General features: G+C 52.3%; 1 protein-coding gene across 1 annotated transcript in view; it reads left to right on the forward strand.

Moving 5' to 3' along the window:
* The window catches only part of Edar (ectodysplasin A receptor), a 78,432-nt gene that overhangs the window by 39,128 nt on the left and 19,414 nt on the right, over window positions 1–19,890 (forward strand). Inside the window, exons 2-5 of the mRNA XM_006989856.4 lie at window positions 9,635–9,703; window positions 10,296–10,418; window positions 11,096–11,277; window positions 18,757–18,842. Coding sequence (XP_006989918.1) covers window positions 9,653–9,703; window positions 10,296–10,418; window positions 11,096–11,277; window positions 18,757–18,842 — 442 coding nt within the window. The 5' untranslated portion in view covers window positions 9,635–9,652. The remainder of the gene's footprint in view (window positions 1–9,634; window positions 9,704–10,295; window positions 10,419–11,095; window positions 11,278–18,756; window positions 18,843–19,890) is intronic.

Consider the following 19,890-nt stretch of genomic DNA (forward strand, 5'->3'; position numbering starts at 1 on the left):
CTGTTAAAAGTGTGTACTGCCCTTACAGAGGACCCCAGTTCAGGTCCCAGCACCCATGTCTGGTGGCTCACAACTGCCCGTAACTCTGACTCCTGGAGGATTTGATGTCCTTTATGGCTTCTATGAGTGTCCACACTCATTTTCATCTACCCCTGCCCCAGTACACATAATTAAATAAAACCAATCTTTAAATTAAAGAAATACAGCTTATTGCAGGCCGGGCGGTGGTGGTGCATGCCTTTAATCCCAGCACTCGGGAGGCAGAGCCAGGCGGATCTCTATGAGTTCAAGGCCAGCCTGGGCTACCAAGTGAGTTCCAGGAAAGGTGCAAAGCTACACAGAGAAACCCTGTCTCAAAAAACCAAAAAAAAAAAAAAAGAAAAAAAAAGAAAAGAAAAGAAATACAGCTTATCGCAAAATAGTGTTTTGTGCTCCACTGATACCAGGCTTGGAAACCCCATGTGTGCTGGGTCTCTTCATACTGTCGCTTGTGTTCTGTGTATCTCCAGTTAGTCTCCTCCCCATGGCCCTAGGAGCAGTAGGTGGCACCATCATGCCTGCTGTGTGGCAGGCTGCACCATTTAGGTTTGGGCAAGAGCAGTCTATGACACCCACATAAGGACAATTTCTTCAGAACACACCCATTATTGTCTAGGTACATGGACTTGTGTGTTCCCGAGTTCAAGTGTCCCCCAAGAGAATACATAGACATGCCCCCAACCTTTGAGAGGCAGCAGAAGCCAGATGACCACTCACAGCTCTGAGATTATCACCAAGAACTTTCTGTGTGAAGACCTCAGTGTGCAGTAATAAATGAGGGTGCCTGGTTCTTTACCCCTGCATGATGTGGCTTGAACTTCTCAGTGCTCCTCCACCTACTCAGTACTCCTCTACCTATGCAGTACCTCTATCTACATCAATGCTCCTCCTCCTACTCAATGCTCCTCTACCTATGAAGTGCTCCTCCACATACTTAGTGCTCCTCCACCTACTCAGTGCTCCTCCACCTACTCAGTGCTCCCCCACCTACTCAGTGCTCCTCCACCTACTCAGTGCTCCTCCACCTACTCAGTGCTCCTCCACCTACTCAGTACTCCTCTAACTATGCAGAACCTCTATCTACATCAATGCTCCTCCTCCTACTCAATGCTCCTCTACCTATGAAGTGCTCCTCCACCTACACAATGCTCCTCCACCTACACAATGCTCCTCCACCTACACAATGCTCCTCCACCTACACAATGCTCCTCCACCTACTCAGTACTCCTCCACCTACACAATGCTCCTTCACCTACTCAGTGCTCCTCCACCTACACAATGCTCCTTCACCTACTCAGTGCTCCTCCACCTACACAATGCTCCTCCACCTACTCAGTGCTCCTCCACCTACACAATGCTCCTTCACCTACTCAGTGCTCCTCCACCTACTCAGTGCTCCTCACCTACTCAGTGCTCCTCCACCTGCCCAGTGCTCAGTACTTCAGCATTTCTGCCTCAGCTTCGTTCTCTGTCCCTAACCATGTGGCCCTGAGAGTCCTTTTCTAGCAGAGCCACGGGTGGCCTCACTTGCCATGGGTCCCAGGAGGAAACAGAAGAGATGAGGACTCCTGGTTCAAAACGGTCATTGAGAACCTATGCCAGAAGCACACCGTCACACCAAGCATGACATGAAGACCCTTCCCCCGAGGGGCTGGTAGAGGGAATGAAGCAGATTTTCCAAAAACAAGAAAGGAAGGACGAGTCCATCTCTGCGACACTGAGCAGTAATTAGCAGTCCCCTGTGTCAGCCAGCATCGAGCGGAAGTGCTTTTAGTTGCCGCGATGACGGACCCAGCTTCTGGTGGGCATGAGGATCTATCTTGGTTGGAGAGAACTAGGGGCCGTTGGGAGATCAGAGAATCGTAAAGCCCAGGAGGAGGCCACCAGCAGCCTCCCCCCAGGCTCCTTCTGCAGGAGAAAGCTTGGGGGGTGGGGTGGGGTGGGGGGAGCCTAGCCCTGCGGCTGCCTCCCACACATTGCTGGCTGCCAGCACCTGGCCTCACTCCACAGAAGAGCTGGGTGAGCCCGCTGCAGGCCTCGCCTCTTTCCCATCAGACACGGTACCCCTAAGGATATCGCAGGGTTGGGGAGGGGATGCAGGGACGGCCAGACCTCGGATTCTAGTCCCTGCGACCTGGTGAGGACGAGGAAAAAACACATTTAGTTGCCTCATGCGGGCACTCAAGTGGGTAGAACAGAAAAAGATGAAGGGCAGAGGCAACCTCGGCCCACACACATAGAAAAACGCCCGCTGTGGGTTTGCTCATCCTGCGGGGCTACATTGTTTCAGTCGACAGATGTGGGGTAGGATGTGCCCAAGGTGGTGCCCTCTTTGTAGGAAATAAGCCCATAGGTAGCACCTCCTCATTCGAAGGTGGTCCAGCAGTCCACCCAGAGACCGGACTGTCCAGGTGATAGCGACTAGCAGCGGGGATAGCCAACCTCAGAGAACAGAGGCAAACTGCCCGGTCAAGACACAGAGTCTGAGGAGAGGACCTGGGACGATGTGCCTAAACTCCTATATAATCTGGTGTTTGGTGCATTTCTCCAGACAGGGACCCTAGCTTCCTCTGTTCCCAGGGTCTGTAAGACAGCTACACGCACAGTTTTACTGCCGCTGTACAGAAACATGGGCGGGTGCATGCGTGGAGGAACAAAATTAACGAAACCGCAGAATACAGAACAGAGATGCTCTTGGCCCGCAGACGTCGAACGGAGCGAGACCCGGCAGAGTCCGTCTTCCTGTGTTCTTGGGAAGAGTCAACCTTAGCCAAACATTAAGTTCCTCCTCCCACCCCACACCGTGCTCCCAGGAGATCCCTCAGACAGCACTTCACACATCAGTGTGCTCAGAAGCAGCAGATGTGGGGGAAATGCAGACCGCCCCCCACCCCCGCCCCCAAACAACAGGTCTGAGCCGGAAACGCTGACGATGCAATGCGGGGCCAGGGCTCCAGCTGGAGCCGCAAAGCCGAGAACACCGATGTGGGTCCCCTGGGACCCGAGCTGGCCTGAGCTTATGCCTGCCTTGTCTGAACGTCCAGGCTGACCGGAGAAAAGGCTCTGTGCTGATGGTGCCGACGACTCCCAGGCATCGCCTCGCGGCTCACACTGAGGAACGCAAACCCTCGTTCCCAACCTGAGAGGCTGGCACGCCTCCCTGTTCACACCACCTTCCCTGTTCACACCACCTGTCCTGTTTTCAGTCTCCTATGAGAAGGAGTGTGCTGTCTGTCCTGTGCACCTTGACCTTGGCCTTCTCCGTGGGGTCCTGAAGACAAAGCAAGTGACTAGAGTGTATCCAGCCCGGGGCAGTTCATCATGAGACGAGGAGCTCGCTCACGGGGATGAACACTTCTCTCACGCTCTGCCCCATTCCCAAGGTGTAAGCAGGGCTGTTGTGAAGAGTGGACGGACAGGACAGACCTCAGGGATGCACCATGACTTTCCCGTCAGGCCCCCATGGTGCCTTCAGCGCTGGTGACAGTCCCCAGCTGCACTCTCTGACCTGCCTCCGGTGTCTGCTTCATACAGCAGCTGCCTAGCCACCTCTTGAAGGATTTCTCACATGCCTCTGTGGCCTACCCAGTGGCTTCTGCTCCCTCATCCCAGAGCTTGGCCAGTGACTCCGGCCTCTGCCATCCTGTACTTGATGCCCCCCATTCTTGAGTTAGTCCAGACTCACCCTGTCCGGGCCTGGCTCCCCAGCCTACCCGAGGTCTAGCCACCCCCTGTCCCTTCTAGCTGCCCTCCCCTCCTGGTTTTCCCTCCTCGGAGCCTATGTTTTTCAGATCCCAAACCAGGGCTTAGCAACAGGTCATGAAGTCAACTTCCTGGGCTGCAACCATGGTTTTTTTATTAGAACCCCAAAAGGGGACAGCAGGTACCAGAGTACTTTGCTTGCATTACTGTTTCTCCTAAAACTCTTGTTGTGTGTGTGTAGGTGCGTGTGTGTGTGTGTGTGTGTGTGTGTGTGTGTGTGTGTGTGTGTATTGGGTCACATGATAACATCTATTTCCTTCTTGGATATGCTGTCCCATTTTATGTCAACTTGACACAAGCTAGAGTTGTCTGAGACGAGGGAGCCACAATTGAGAAAAGCCTCAATAAGATTAGTCTGTAGGCAAGTCTGTGGAGTATTATCTTGATTAATGGAGGATGTGGGAGGGCTTATCCCATAGAGTGTGGTACCAGTCCTGGGCTAGTGGTTCTGGGTTCTATAAGAAAGCAGGCTGAGCAAGCCATGGAGAGCAAGCCAGTAAGCAGCACCTCCTTCCCTGGCTTCTGCATCAGCTCCTGCCTTCAGGTTCTTGCTCTGACATTCTGCCTTGACTTCCCTCAGTGATGGAGTGTGACGTGAGACTCATAGGGTGAAATAACTCTCTCCTTACATTGCTTTTGATCATGGTGCTTTATCGCAGCAATAGAAACCCTAAGACAGTGGGTAATCTTGATTGTCAACTTGGGGTTTGAGAAGGGGGTTGTGAAGCACACTCATGGGTGTGTCTGAGGGCATCCCCAGAAAAGCATTAACTACGGAAGAGACATTCCCTGCCTGTGGCCAGTATCACCCCATAGGCTCTGGTGGGACCAAAGGGAAGGAAGGGAAAGCCAGCAAGTGTGGCTCTGGTTCTCACGGAGTTGCTCCATCCTGCCACAGCCCTGCTACCTCGATGGACTGAATCCTCTGAAACCATAAGCCGGAATGAACTTTTCCAATTCAGAACGGTGTCTGTCAGGCATTTCTTCACAGTGAAGCCAAAGTCACTGACACAGAGACACTTAATGCAAGCCTGCAGCAACCTCCTGCCTTCATCCATCTCACACTCAGCTTTCCCGTCAGTGACTCCTGAGAGACCCCCACCCCAATCCCTCACACCGAGGCTTTCAAGATGCCTCGGACCCTTTTCCTAGGATACCCTTTCCAAGCTAACTTTACCTGGCCCTGTAAGACTCAGGTAGGTCTCCACCTGTCTCACTCTCCACAGAAGTGGGACACGGGTCTCTGAGGATGGGCAGGGCACTGGCTGCTACGAGCTAAGTCTGTGCCTCTTCCCAGCTCTGCCCCAAGAGTTCTCAGGCATCCCTGGTCAGCATCGGGAACGGCACTGAAGGAAGAAACAGACCCTGTGAATCACCAGGGTCCCCCTACTGCAGCCTCGTCATGGACCTCTAGTCTCCAAACTGTAGATGACCACCTGACCCCTGAAGTATTGCCTGGAGGGTAGGAATTGGTCCCATCCTGTAGCCCAGAGTATAGTCAAGGTGGAACACTTCAGAAATATTTTGAATGGATGAAACAACTCTCAAGAGTTGACCAGTCTCTGCTGTGGACCCCAGCTTGATGAACCACAAATGTCTCAAGAGCCACCTGAACCTTCCTGTCCCCTGCCAGGCACATAGAAGTTTTAGCTACTGCTTGTCAGTGGAATTTAGGCCTCCTGGGGAAAGAGGGCTGTGACAGAAGCCCAACTATTTGTTTGGGCCATAAGTTAATTATGAATGTTAGTCCCTGGTTCCAGACATCTGCAGTACACAGCCGTGATGCTGTTCCCAGGTTTAGGCAGATGAAGGGGGTCTGCTTAGCTTTTCTCCCATCAGCTAAAGGGAAGAAAATGCAGACAGGAGAATCCCTAATGGACCATGAGGTCTTTGTCCCAGGTACATTTGTGCCCAGAAGACCCTCTTTGGCCCAGGTTCTCTAAGGTCACATCATCCAATGTTGGCTACAGAGCATTAAAGAGAAAAGGAGGCCATGTGCAGAAATGACCACGTCAGGCTGAGGGGCGAGAACAGGGGCTGAGTTCAAGGTCAGGGGTGACCTCTCCTTCACCACCTTTCATGGGCTCCTCTGACGGGGACAGTGCAGACCCAGCCTGTGGGATGCCACAGGGACAAGTCATGAAATAGGTCCCACTGTTCCAGCCCAGGGCTGTAACTAAATAAGACTGAAAACAAGGGGCAGTCATATCTCAGGCAGGTGGTTTAGCCTCTGGGCACCTCCATTTCCTGACCTAGAGAACGAAGACAAGAACAGAGCCCACCTCGAGTGGAGGGGATAAAAATGAAGTCCGGGGTTTGTTGTTGCGCTGGATCGTGAGCTGGCATTAGTCCAGCTGGTCATGCTGTCACTCCAGGTGGGGACTGTGTGGAGGTGGGAATGGCAGGCAGCAGAGAAGCAGAGTAGGGAGGAAGGTGAGCAGCTAGTGACAGTCCCTCCTGCCCAGGACAACAGCAGGCCTGGCTCGTGCGCCCTGCCTGGGCCCAAGGTCTCTGCTGGACTATGAAACGTGTGCCGGCCATCGGGTAACAGGCCAGCGCAGCTGACCGCCAATGGGCTATGTTGACAGCCTGATGGCAGCTGGTGATTTACCAGTGGGTGCAGTTTGCAGGACCCTGACCTGGGTCATTGACCATCTGACCCATTAGGCCGGTGAAACATGAGCATTGCTTGCAGGTAGATGGGAGGCGATGCTGCTGCAACCATTACCAACCCAGCCGTGGGCCTCCCAGGTCGAGGGCAGCTTTCTCGGCTCCTCGCCCTTGCACCTTTATCAGTGTGGGGAACTGGGACTCCCCAGAGTGATGGGAGGTCACAGCTGGGGGCAAGTGAGCCCCATTTCCTCCCAGCTGGGCTGACCTCCATCTGCACTCTTGATGTTCAGAAGGAGAGCACTGACCACAGGGCCATCCTTCCCACCCAGACCTTGCACCTTCCAGGATAAGTGAGCAAAGCCCTAAAGATGTTGCTAGCTTTTTGTTTACCCTGGTCTGTTGGTTTTCCTTTTGACCCTAGGTTTATTGGGCACATCTCTAATGAGCCTTTCACTAAAGGCTCTAGCCTGACACCAAAGTGTACAGGCCCAGCCCTTCCCCGTGTTTCAGGGAAGCTTCCAAGAATCTGCTATAATTAGACACCAATTAAATTAGAAACCATTAATATGCCTCTTGGAAGGCCTCCAGTACCCAGAGCCTCTGGCCCTATCCACAGTCACGATGGAAAGGCATCCCTGCTAAACCCACTGTCCCGAAGTAAGGTCAGAGCTGTGGGCCTAAGGAGGCGTGTGTGTGTGTGTGTGTGTGTGTGTGTGTGTGTGTGTGTGTGTGTGTGTGTGTGTAAGGGTGAAGTCCTCTTTCTGACCTCTGCTGCCTCAACTCCACCCTACCCGTTAGGACTGTAGCCACCCTCTCAAGCCTATAGGCTGGCTCCCCCCGCCCCCTGCCTGCCCCAGCTTGCTCCTTGCCAGAAGGAAAACACCCAGCAAGTTCACAATTGAGGACAACCTGGGTACTTTCATCTTGCCTCACAGGACTGAGGTGCAAAAGAGTCTGGAAGCCTGGCCATTTCTGGCAGGCCACCCATACACAGCAGTGATGGGTGAGGCAACCTTGAGGTACCTGAGCCCACAGAAGACCCAGACCCTGTCCCCTCAAGGCCTCGCCAGTGACCCTAGCCAGGTCTCCCCAGACTCTTGTAGAACGCCCATCCTCAGACAGCTTTAGGAAACACACTTCTCCCCAGAGTGAAATAGCTCTGTGGTCTTTTTCTCATCACAAAGTTCACAGAGTGGAACTAAGTCATCCACTCGAACCCTTGGTCCATGGCTGCCTCTACACGCCCCTACTTCCCACCAAAACCAATTTCTGCCGTAAGGCGAGGGTGTTACTCAGACCCCACTCTTGTGTGTCCGGGCATTGTCACGGCCACAGCCAGGGAGGTCTTCTGCATGAAGTCTTTGTCGCTCAGCTGTGCACAGTTGAGCCCTGTGTGGTGCTCCAGGGAACTGAAGCACGTGTAGTCTTGTCCTAGGGCTGGAGGCCAAACCCAGGGGTTCACACATGCAGGCCTGGGGTAGGGGGTACTTAACCACTGAGCTACACCCCCAGCCCAGAATTCTGCTGTTTGTTTACTGTGGCGATAAATAAGAGTGACCTCTCAGAATCCCATTCACCATCCTTACACAGGAGGGTGAACACTGACTGCTCCATGGGGAGGAGGCAGAAAGGCTGGACAGGACTGCTCAGGAAGAAAACAGGCCCTGAAAGCTATAAGTTCCAAGCTCATCAGATACGGACCCTACCTGCCTCCTCTCTGCCTGGTTACACCTTGGGTGTTTCTCTCCTCAATGTGCCCTCTGATTCTAGAACCCAGACCGAGCAGGACTTTAAATCTGCTGGGATCGGAACGTAGGGGCCGAGAGTCCAAACGCTCAAGGCCTCCCTGACCCTGCCCGGCTAGCCCAGCTCCCCTCTCCTTCTCAGACTTATTTTCAACACACCAACAACCCTTTGGCTGTTTTTCTCGGTGTCTTTAGAATATTCCTACAAGGAAGAGGAAAGAGGAGAGGGTAGGGGGACAGAGGGAGGAGGCGGTTTCCAGGTACCACATCTGCTTTGAGCCTCCTTACCCAGCCCTCTTTTGTGTGCTATTGAAAATTACTGATTCCCATGACCAACCATAAGGACAAGAGAATGTGGGATAAAAGATCTAGGGGGTTCCTGTGGGATCAGTTTGATTTGAGCCTCAAGTCAGCACTGGATTCTAGAAGGTTCCTAGTATCCTCTACCTCCCAGAGAAGGTGATGTTTGTCATTAATTTACCCCCCAATGCTAATATGGTGGCCATAGTGCAGCACCCAGGAAATCCAGCAGCTCCCACATGCACATCATCTCTTGCTAACATGTAGGGTGATTAATACTCATACCCCCAGGTAAAATAGCTTGGCCTGGGAACACGAGTCCCAGTTGATAGTGAAAAGGTGACCAGGTAACACCATGGCAGAGCAGCGTACTACCGCAGCAGTTGGTGGAAGCATGTGAACCCCTGCATGATGGCATGCTCTATACTTTAAATAGTTGTATGACCTTGGACCAGTCACATAACCTCTCCGCCCTTCAGTCGTTTCAATTATAAAAATCAGGTGGCTAAACTGCATTATCTCACTCACCCCCTCTAGTGACTTCCCAAAGAAAGGGAAGACCCTTCCAGTGGGCTGTGAGAGCAAAGAGGATGGACTAGACCCCAAGATCCTTGTTGTCCTGGCTCTCAACAGGCAGCCCGGGGCACCTCACAGTGAAAGCTTGCACATGGCTACTCTTTAAAGTGGAGAGCATGGTAAAGGCTAGCCCCCAGCTCCCAGCTTAACAGCAGACCCCATTTGCTCAGCCTTCCCTCTGGGGGGGTCTTTCTCGGGCATAGTGTGATGCTGGGGAGGGTACATGAGCCGTCTTCAGGGTCATCAGCCTGAAGCTTAGCTTAGCGCCTGTCTATTCCGGTGGTTCTCAACCCTCTTCATACGGCGACCCTTCAATCCGGTTCCTCCTGTGGTGGGGACCCCTACAATTATTTTGTTGCTACTTCATAACTGTAATTGTGCTACTGTCGTGAATCGTAATGTAAGTATCTGATATGTAGGATAGCTGATATTTGGACCCCCCGAGGGGTCGTGACCCCCCCCCATTGAGAAAGAATAGACCCCCTTCTTTGGGGTGTGCCCTTCCCCATGCTGTCTGCGGGAAGTCACCTTCATCCACTGAGACACGGTGAAGATGAAGGCAGCTGGAACACCTGGTACAGATGCAATGTGTCTTCCAGGTGCGCTTCCGGGAGATCATGGCCCACATGGGGGACTGCAGGTGGATGTCCTGGCTTCCGGTGCTGGTGGTAAGTTGTTCTGAGTGCCTGCTCCGACTGTACACGGACTTCAGCACCTGGAGGGCGGGGCCTTTCCCTCGGGTCTCAACCCTCACTAGCTGTTCCACCTCAGAACGCCCTTTACAGCCTCCTCCACCCAGCTGTCAGGAGAGGAGGGGGACAACAGCACCCCAGTTCTAACTGGACCATTTACCGGGTACTCTCTTCACCAGGCTTGTAGATAGAAATGTCTCTCAATGCTTTTCAATGATGCATTAGCCTGTGTGATGGGCCCACAGCTAAAAAAGATCAGGAAGTTCCTGCCCCCTTGAGTCCCTCCTGGCGGTGGGGGTTGGGACACCACAAGACCAAAGGACCAGCCCCTGCATTACCTAGATGTCTAGAGACTCAAGGGAAGGTATGCCTCCTTCATGGCCTTAAAAGAACCCCAGGCTTAGAATGAGGATGAGTTTGAACAGCATGACCAGAGGAAGGGACTGTAAGGATGGCTGTGGATGGGAGGGGGCGGGGGGAGGAGCAACCTCAGGCTCTCCAGGGACTGTCCCCACACACCAACGACATCTTGAGGAGGTGTGGAGGCCAAGCACCCTTTCTGTGGCAGGTGTCTCTGATGTGCTCAGCCAAGGCAGAGGAATCCAGCTGTGGCGAGAACGAATACCACAACCAGACTACCGGGCTGTGCCACCAGTGTCCTCCCTGCAGGCCAGGGGAGGAGCCCTACATGGTAAGGACCGGCCTGTGTCCCTGAACTCTGGGGAGGTGGGGTGTGCCCACCGCACCAGCCTCCTAAACTGTCACTGAGGTCACCAAGGTGTATTCACCAGGGCTGAGGGGTAGGAGCTGCAGAGCCCAGTGCACTCCCCAGGTGTTCACGCTCCAGCTGTGCCCTCTCCAGCTGTGCACACTCCAGCGTATTTCTCAGGCATTCTGAATTCTTGCAAAAGCGTCCCGTCCTGCCTTGTTGGGCTGACAGCCTGAATTGGAAGTATGGGGGAAATGCTCTCCAGGAACAGCACATCAATTCTGAGAGCCGGGGGCCCCTTCTGTGGAAAGGCTAAACACACATGCTCTGTGAAGCACCAGAGAAAAGTGTGGGGCAAATATCTGGGGTTCTTACAGCGTTCTGAGGAAACTCAGGCTCCCGGGCTGGTCCTCTAGTGAGGCACCCCCGGGGGAAGCCAGTGGACTTATTTAAAGGACCTCATCTGAGGCAGGAGGCTGTCTGTCACTTAGCCTCAGATGGTAGAGGAGGGGAGCAAGCTTAGAGAAAGAGCCAAGGAAATCAGGACGGATGGCAATTACTGTAGATTGGGCAGCCGAGGGTGGACCCAGCCGGCATGCCACTGTGCCGGCCTCTGTAGTCACATGATGTGTCCTCATACCCTCTGCCTCCCCGGCCAGTCCTGCGGGTACGGCACCAAAGACGACGACTATGGCTGCGTGCCCTGCCCCGCGGAGAAGTTCTCCAAAGGAGGTTACCAGATATGCAGGCGCCACAAGGACTGTGAGGGCTTCTTCCGGGCCACCGTGCTGACGCCAGGAGACATGGAAAATGACGCCGAGTGTGGCCCCTGTCTCCCTGGGTAAGTGTGCCGCTGAGGGGCTGACCGCTGAACGGTGAGGAGCCAGGACCCCCGAGAGCAGAACCCCACAGGCACAGCAGGGCCTTCACAAAGTGTCGTGCCCTACCCTTTGTCACCCTCTGCTGGGGATAATAATAGGATGGTGAGTCCTGTCGCGACTCATGGGCCAGCAACCTTCAGGTGCGGTATTTGTGGCTGATAACGGGCATGCATCATGGCGTAGCCTGGCTGCCCAGGTAAAACACACCAGCCAAACACTCACAATGAAACAATACATGTGAAGCATTTTGGAGGGGAGAAGAAAGTCTAACGTTCACAGGAAGGTATTATGTTCAGTATGCTGGGAAAGCTGTGAGTAAAAAGCATCTGATGTCTGTGCTTCCCACACTGCTGGGGTATATCCGTCTTCCCCTCAAAACGCAAAGTGAGAATGTAACTGATCTGAAAGACAAAAAGATAAAAATCTTTCTGCTTTCCCGATAGAATGCATTAGCAAATTCTGCCTGGACTCAGGAAATTCCTATCTGGACACCCACCCAATCAATTTTAAGCCCCAGCGGTTGCTGCTGCCTCCCCCTAGTGGCCACAAAACATCATGTTTTGCAAGACTACGGGATGGAGGGGAAAGCATGGTGGGAGATGGGGGAGGGGATGGAAGAGATGGTGGTGGTACAGGTGTGGGTGGTGGTAGAGGTGCGGGTGCAGGAGGTGACAGAGATGGTGGTCATGAAGATGATGGTCGACCGGATGGTGCTGATGGCCATGATGTGGCGGGTCTGGGGTGGGGAGAGTGGCGCTAACACCAGACGTGAACATTGCCTTATGAGAAAGACATAGTACAGAAATGTCAGAAAGACATCTCCAACATAAGCATAAGTGAGCATGAGTCTTCAACACACACACACACACACACACACACACACACACACGCACGCACGCACGCACGCACGCACGCACACGCACGCACTCATGCACGCACGCACAGAGTTCAGTTTCACTGTAGAAACAACTATTCCACAGCTCTGTCACCACCTGCCTCTCTGCTGGTGACAGACGACTCCCACCGCGGTTTCCCGGTGTTCTGTCTTCAGCGCGGGCCACCTCCTGAGCCACAGACTCAAATATTTGCTAGGTAATACAACGCTCAGGTCCCTGGCACAAAGCATGATTCAAATGCATGTGTCGAGTGAATCTATGAAACAGTAGGGACCTCCGCGTGTAACCCTGTCCTTCGACGTGTACAAAAGCAGAGGGCTGTAAGTGGGGAGGGGAGCCGACTATTCCCTTCGAAAACATGAGGAAAAAAATAAGTCTTTTTCTACTCACATAGTTGTTGTGGTTACCGTGTTGTGGGACTCCCCCAAAAGGAACAACAGCGTTAGAACCAGAACAGGTGTATCCCCACACAGCTGCATAAGCACCATGGCGGGGACTGGTTGGTGCAGACCCTGGGTTTGCCTCTGAGTGAGGGACACTCAGTGAGATCTGATGGTAGACAGAGTTGGTCTCTAGTAACTTACCCAGTTCCTAGAATTTGATTTTGATTGATTCATTCATTAATTGGCTTCAGATTTTTTTTTCTTGGTTCAAAGGTGTGACCCACAAAGAAACGCAGAATGCCTGGGGGGCCCCTGTGTCAGACACACCCATCCCATCATGCTTCCTTTGGAGGGAAGGAACCTTCTGTGTAAACCTGTTTCCAGCCTCGTAACAGAGGCGTTATTTATTTTTGCATTATTTATTTTCCCTGAAGGCGGCAAGCACCTGACGGGGCCTGGTCCTCTGGTTCCCATGGAACAGTAAGGAGTTCATGCCTGGAGATGTGGAGCCGCTAGAGGCAGGTGGAGGCAGATAGAGGAAGACTTGGGCCCTCCGCTTGTAACTGATGCGGGTCCCCACTCAGAAGGCCAAGGCAGGGAAGGGCGCAGCAGGGCTCAGTGTCAGCAGGGTCTTTTTGATAGCAACAGGACAAGTGGCTGAGTAGGGAAGAGCCTGGAACCTAGGGAGCAAGAAGAATATGGAAAGCAGGGGGAGTGGGACAGAGGCGGGGGTGGGGGGGGTGGGGGGGTGGCGAGAGTCTAAGGACCGCCCACCAGCTAGATGGAGGCACAAGGTGGAGAAGACTCATTGGTGTCTGCCCTCCCTGTGCTAGTGTGGATGGTGGTGCCACATGTTCAGACGCAGAGTTCAGGGGGAAGACGCATTTGGTGGGGATGGATGGGGAGACAGGTGGAGGTCAGATGTGTAGAACCCAGTGCCTTAGGACATCCAGAGCAAACTCTCCCATGTGGAGGTTTGGAGAGGTGTAACACTCAAGGTGAGTGTTGGGCATTGGTTGGGCTGTCCATATGGGATCCGTGAGGTAGCGTCACAGTGCGGGGAGTATGGGCCAGTGCGTGGTGAGGCCCCCCCCAACCCACACAGCTGGCTCTCAAGTGACTGTGCCACACCAGGGGTCCATGGAAGCAGCTGTTCTGTCCAGATTATCCAAAAGGGACAGTGACTGTATGCAGCCCGTTAGAGCCCCAGAGAAGAGACTTTCCAGCTAAACTAGACAAGCCTGGGACCATGCAGTGACTGCACTGCTCAAAGGCAGATGCCAGCCAGCACTTGAGAACCTACTCAAAGAGCCATGAAGACAATTTGCCTGGTCCCAGGATTTGCCAGAAAGTATCCAGTCTCCAAAGATGTTTAATAACGGTAGTGAGTCCCCTGCCTCTAGAAGGCTACAAGCAGACGCCCTTTGTAGAATGAATGGTGGGGCCCCCTTTGTAGAATGAATGGTGGGGCCGCGTGGGTTCCAGAAGCCTGTTTTGGGCTCTGACGTCTTGAGTACTTCTCTCTCTGTTCCGTGGAACAGTAACTTTATCTTCAGCGCTTGGGACAGACTGAGGCTGGAGCACCCACTGAGCGAGGGAGGGGCACATGTCCACCCCCATCTCAGGGTGCTGCGCATCACTCCACAGATGTGGCAACTGGGTAGTCAGTTCCCCCTTTGGCTTGCAGTGAGATACATCTGCTAAATCAATCATTCCTGACCCTGAAGCTACTGAACAAAAAGCCTCCACTTTACCCCTAGTCCCCAAGGACTGCGACCTTAGAACTACTACCCAAGCTCCATAGGGGCAGGACCCACTTCCTGTTACACGCCCTAAAACTGACAGAACACAACCAGGCTCTCTCATGCTGGCACAGAGGACTATCGGGCATTTTGGCAGGCTGGACCGATTAGCTCCATGAACCCCTGTGGTTATGAGCCAGGATGTAGATTTCCCTGGTGTTTGTCTTTTTAAGGCTGCGGGCTGGCCCTCTCCTCTGCCTGTGGTTTGGCAGGTGCTGGCTCCCCTTCTCAGTTCTGTACGCACATGTGGCCCAGACACTCACCGAACAATAGCAGCGTATGGGGCTTTCCTGTCGGGAAAGGTCTGTGTGGGAGACGACAGGAGGCAGGGAGAAGAAGGCAAGAGGGAAGAGGCGAGATTTCATAACCTCCCCCACTCTGGCATCCCCTGCCCCTGGGTAGCTGCTGCAGCCAGCTCTGCACCGGCCACTGCCTTTACACAGGAGGCTGAAGAAAGGACTCTGCAGGTCACAGATTTCTGCAGGTCACGAGCATCTCAGGACCCAGAGCATCCACCGCAAGCCTAGGTCCCAGGAAAGGGGAATCTGCTGGGGAAAGCAATTCCTACCGACTTAGAGGAAGTCGGTCTGAAGAGAAGACTCTCGAATCCTTGTGTAAACTGAATTTTGCCCCGAGCTAGACAGCTTAGGCCAGGAAGAACAGAAGAGAGGAGGAGAGAATCCTTCAGGTTGCCCCCAGCTGTCAGTGGCTCAGCTTAGCATTTTTCTCCATTATGATGTTTCTACTCACAAAAGAGAAACATCACTTCAATTCGGATTAGCTCAGTTAATGGCGAGCCCCCATGCATCACTGTCTTCCACTTCCAGAGCACTGCACGAGACAAGCTTTATTACAAAGCAAGCTTTGTGTTAGATGATGCAGCCCAACTATAGGCAAAACGTGCATGTTCTGAGCAAGCTGCAAGCAGCCCTGCCAGCTAGTGTGGGGTTGAGTGTATGGAATGCATTTTCTATTTAACGATTTCTTTAACGTACAACAAACTTACCAGAATACAACCTCATGGTAAGCCCAGGAACTTTTTGCAGAGAAAAATCAAAATATGGATCAAAGAGCAAGGATTGCATCTTTGCAGAAAGATAGATGGTCTTGACGCTAGCTGGACCACAGATGCCTAAATGAGCACTTTACTTCAGATGGAAGAAGACAGGCCAGCATTCTCCACCCAGCTGTATGCAGAACTCCAAGTATAAACTCTGAGGTTAGGTTAGTCCTGGAAGAAAACCCTACATTTAAAACGGTTCTCTGGGCTGGAAGGATGGCTCTGTCAGTGTCTGCTGTACAGGCATGAAGATCTGGATTCAGATCCCCAACATCCACATAAAGGCCAGAAGTGGCGACAGGCATCACATAGACAGGGGGATCCCCGGAGCTCACTAACCAGTCCACCTAGTTGAACCAATAAGCACCAGGCTCAGTGAGAGACCCCCGTCTGTCTTTACTAATAAGACAGAGAGCAAATCAACTAAGGTATGAGACACTGACCTCTGGGCTCCATACATTTGCACACCCAAGTAGGTGTGCACCCGATGCAAGCCTGCACATACACACAGGAACACACACATAACAAAACACACACATAAATATTCTTGCAGCAGTACACGCTAGAACAAGGTAGTTTCTTATCTGGAGGCATTTGACACGTGTGCCAGGTAGGCCATGCAACTTCTAAACCGCTTCCTAGATTAACCCATCTTTAAAGCAGGGCTTGAGAGATGGCTCAGCAATGAAGAGCACTGGCTGCCCTTCCAAAGGAGCTGGATTTGATCCCCAACACCTACATGGCAAACTCTCTGTAACTCTAGTCTTAGGGGATATGACACCCTCTTCTGACTACCAGTGGCACCAGTCATGTATGTAGTTTACAAACAAAACACGCAAACCCAAGACTCATGCACAAAAGATAAAAACAAACAAACCGTTCTTTCTTACACCTTTTCGGTAGTACTTCATTCAGTTACTTTGTACAGCTCAATCAAGTGCACAATCAGGGCCAAGGCAGGAACGTGGAGTTGTAAACAACATTCACACCCCCTGTGAGAATCAGAGAGAGAGACACCCAGATGGGAGTGGTCAGTCTACGCAGAAAGTGCCTGCCTGCATGCCAGATGGGAACCCTGGACAGAGCAGCCAGCAGCCCATTCCCAGGTGCTAAATACCCAGGTCTTCAGTGTGTAGCAGGTCTCAAGGCCCCAGTGGTCCACACACACCCTTCTGTGTGTGACTTTGGAGCCAGCCTGACCTGTGGCAGAGCCCGACAGGCAAACATAACCAGGACAGACAAGTCTGTGGCTCTGCTGCTTCCAAAGGGGGATGGGCGACATCCCCAAATACCTTTGGAGCTTTCTTCCTTCTCAGAACTTGGAACTGTGGAGCAGAATATAACGCCATTCATTAACTTGTCTAGCCAATAATTTCCAACGACTCTCCTTCCTTAGTACCTGGCAAGAGGTCTGAGCAAGGTTTACCCTCATTGGCCTTTAGCACCCGGTCTTAGCAGGATGGGAGAAAAAAAACAGTGTGGACTTGGGAGTAAGATGTTAGAAAGCTTCAAGCCGGGTGGTGGTGGCAGCGCACGTCTTTAATTCCAGCACTCGGGAGGCAGAGGCAGGCGGATCTCTGTGAGTTCGAGGCCAGCCTGGGCTACAGAGTGAGTTCCAGGACAGGCTCCAAAGCTACACAGAGAAACCCTGTCTTGAAAAACCAGAAAGAAAAAAAAAAAAAACTTCAAGCAGAACTGACCCAAGCAAGTTGAGGCCACCTGCCCCCTGCTGGGTAGCTCCACCATTGATCCCTCTGTAGCTCCTTGCTTCACTGACAAAGATGGCTTCTTAGGGGACCAGCGGGTGCATTTGGGAGCTTTTCCCAGAAGGCTTGACAGTTAAACTGTTGCGGCTTCTCCGAGGGGTGTTTTTGAGATTGGTTAATTAATGTTTACAAGATACACGGGGATCTGAGGATAAAAGGCTTTGAGTAAGGGCCAGCCATTACTACCCCGATGTTGCTGGTAATGGTCCAAGCTCAGGCAGGCTGGGGTCCAGAGTCTTCCAGCCCGCCCTCCTGCCTCATCTTACCACCCACAGCCATCAGGAGGGCTAATGAGAAAGAAGTTAGGAAACAGTTGCAGGTGGATCCACCAGCAGGGAGGGTTTTTCATCTCTTGAGTTATCACAAAGGGAAGCGAGGAAGCATGGACGGACAGGACTCCGGCTCACTTTATTTGATTAGACCTCTCACAGTGTGATAAACGACCTCATGATCCACCCCACAATGTTTGTTTATGGAAAGAGGCTCACACCAAGAAATGAGCCAAAAGGTGAAAGAATTCCCCTCCCTTGCCATTCCCCACCTGTGGCACTACGGCAGGGGAATGGCAGCGGTTGAGGGCTGGATCCTTTAAGGGGCGGGGCGGGGGTAGTAGCAGGAGCATTGTTAGGGTGAAAAGGACTTGAAACAGTGTCACTCCCAGCGATTCACCCTTTCCTGTGAGTGCAACCGCAGACTTACTCAATAGTTACACAGGTGTCTTAAACCTGCAGCAATTAGCTGTAGCAGGACCTGGCTCCACTCTGGGTCGTCCTCCAGGCTACCTGCACTGCCCTGGGTGACCAGTGGAGCTGTGCCCTGGCTCTGGCACTGTCACCCACCCAGGCTGCTGAGGGGTCCCAAGGGTCCCAGAGACAGACAGGGATCTTGCCCACAACCTCACCAAGCTATGGGCTCTGAGAAGGGTGCCCGTGAAAAGAGAGAGACACCAGTGCCCACATGTGGTGAAACATGGGCGCTCCTGCTGAATGCGTTCATGACAGGTAGTAATCACACACATACACACACACACACACACACACACACACACACACACACACACACCACCACCAACAACAACAACAACAACAACAACAACCACCGCAGGAAAGGAACAAAGAGAGAAGGCCATGTAAAGTCAGGCCCCAAATCATGCCAGTCCTGGGAAAAGAATATTTGGCCGGGAGGTGGTGGTGCACGCCTTTAATCCCAGCACTCGGGAGGCAGAGGCAGGTGGATCTCTTGTGAGTTTGAGGCCATCCTGGTCTATAGAGCGAGATCCAGGAAAAGCGCAAAGCTACACTGAGAAACCCTGTCTCAAAAAAACCAAAAAAAAAAAAAAGAATGTTCCACTTCAGGACATGCTAAACATCCCCTCTAAGGAACTCAGGGAGAGCTATTGTTCTCTCAGGTCCTCAGTTCCCACCCAGCCATCTCATACCAGGCTTCAGCCACGGCCTAGTAACATCCGGGTTGTACCTGTGCGGTATCTCTCACTCATCGGCCTTTTCTCTGTCTCATCTTGTCTCCTGCAGCTACTACATGCTGGAAAACAGACCCAGGAACATCTACGGCATGGTCTGCTACTCCTGCCTCCTGGCACCTCCCAACACCAAGGAATGTGAGTGCTCTGCCCTTGGACAGAACCGCTGTCTCGTTTAAACGCATTAGTGATGGCCTCGTGGGGCCCGAAATGTGCGCAGGGTTGCATTAGGGAAAGGAAGTCAAAGTTCTTCCCCTTGCAGTAATCTTACCAAGAGCAAGCTCGGATCCAAATCCTGTTCCTCTCCATGGGTCTTCCATCATCTCCTGTCTGTCTGTCTGTCTGTCTGTCTGTCGGATGAGTCTGAATCTGTGCCTGCCCACAGGCTGTCTTGTGACTCTGTCTGTTCCTGTACCTGTATGTGTGACTGTGAATAGCACAAAAACCACCACATGGGGAAGGGATGAGGGAAACTGTTCAGAAACCGTTAACAGAGGTTTTACAAAGGATTGAGTCCCTGACTCCAACTGCCCCCAAGTGCCCCACGTAACAAACATTACTGTGAATGTCACTGCAAATAGACTTATCAACCTCTATCCATGCATTGATGGTGGATATGTTTTGTTAAGGTTGCTTTCAACCTATTTGCTGTTTTCAGCATTTATTAGCATAGCATACATAAGCACACACACACACACACACACACACACACACACACACATACGCACGCACGCACGCACGCACGCATGCACGCGTGTAACTCTCTGAGGGAGGGGCATTGTAAATGTTGATTTTGTGGGAAATCCAGGACATAGGAAGGTTGGTTGTTACATCGGTCTCTTTAAAGCAGATCAAACAAACAGGCTGAGCACACAGTGGGACAGCATTCTTAAGTCCTGAGTGACCTCACAGTGTATTATTAACTCTTGACTATGAGGTCCAGGAAAAGTTCTAGTCTCTTAGAGTGTTAAAAAAGAAATTATAGGGCTGGAGAGATGGCTCAGAGGTTAAGAGCACTGGCTGTTCTTCCAGAGGTCCTGAGTTCAATTCCCAGCAACCACATGATAGCTCACAACCATCTGTAACGAGATCTGGTGCCCTCTTCTGGCTTGCAGGCATACATGCAAGCAGAACACTATACTTAATAAATAAATAAATCTTAAAAAAAAAAAAAAAGAAATTATAG

This window comes from Peromyscus maniculatus, chromosome 21 (genome assembly GCF_049852395.1).
Source record: "Peromyscus maniculatus bairdii isolate BWxNUB_F1_BW_parent chromosome 21, HU_Pman_BW_mat_3.1, whole genome shotgun sequence".
NCBI classification, from domain to species: Eukaryota; Metazoa; Chordata; class Mammalia; order Rodentia; family Cricetidae; genus Peromyscus; species Peromyscus maniculatus.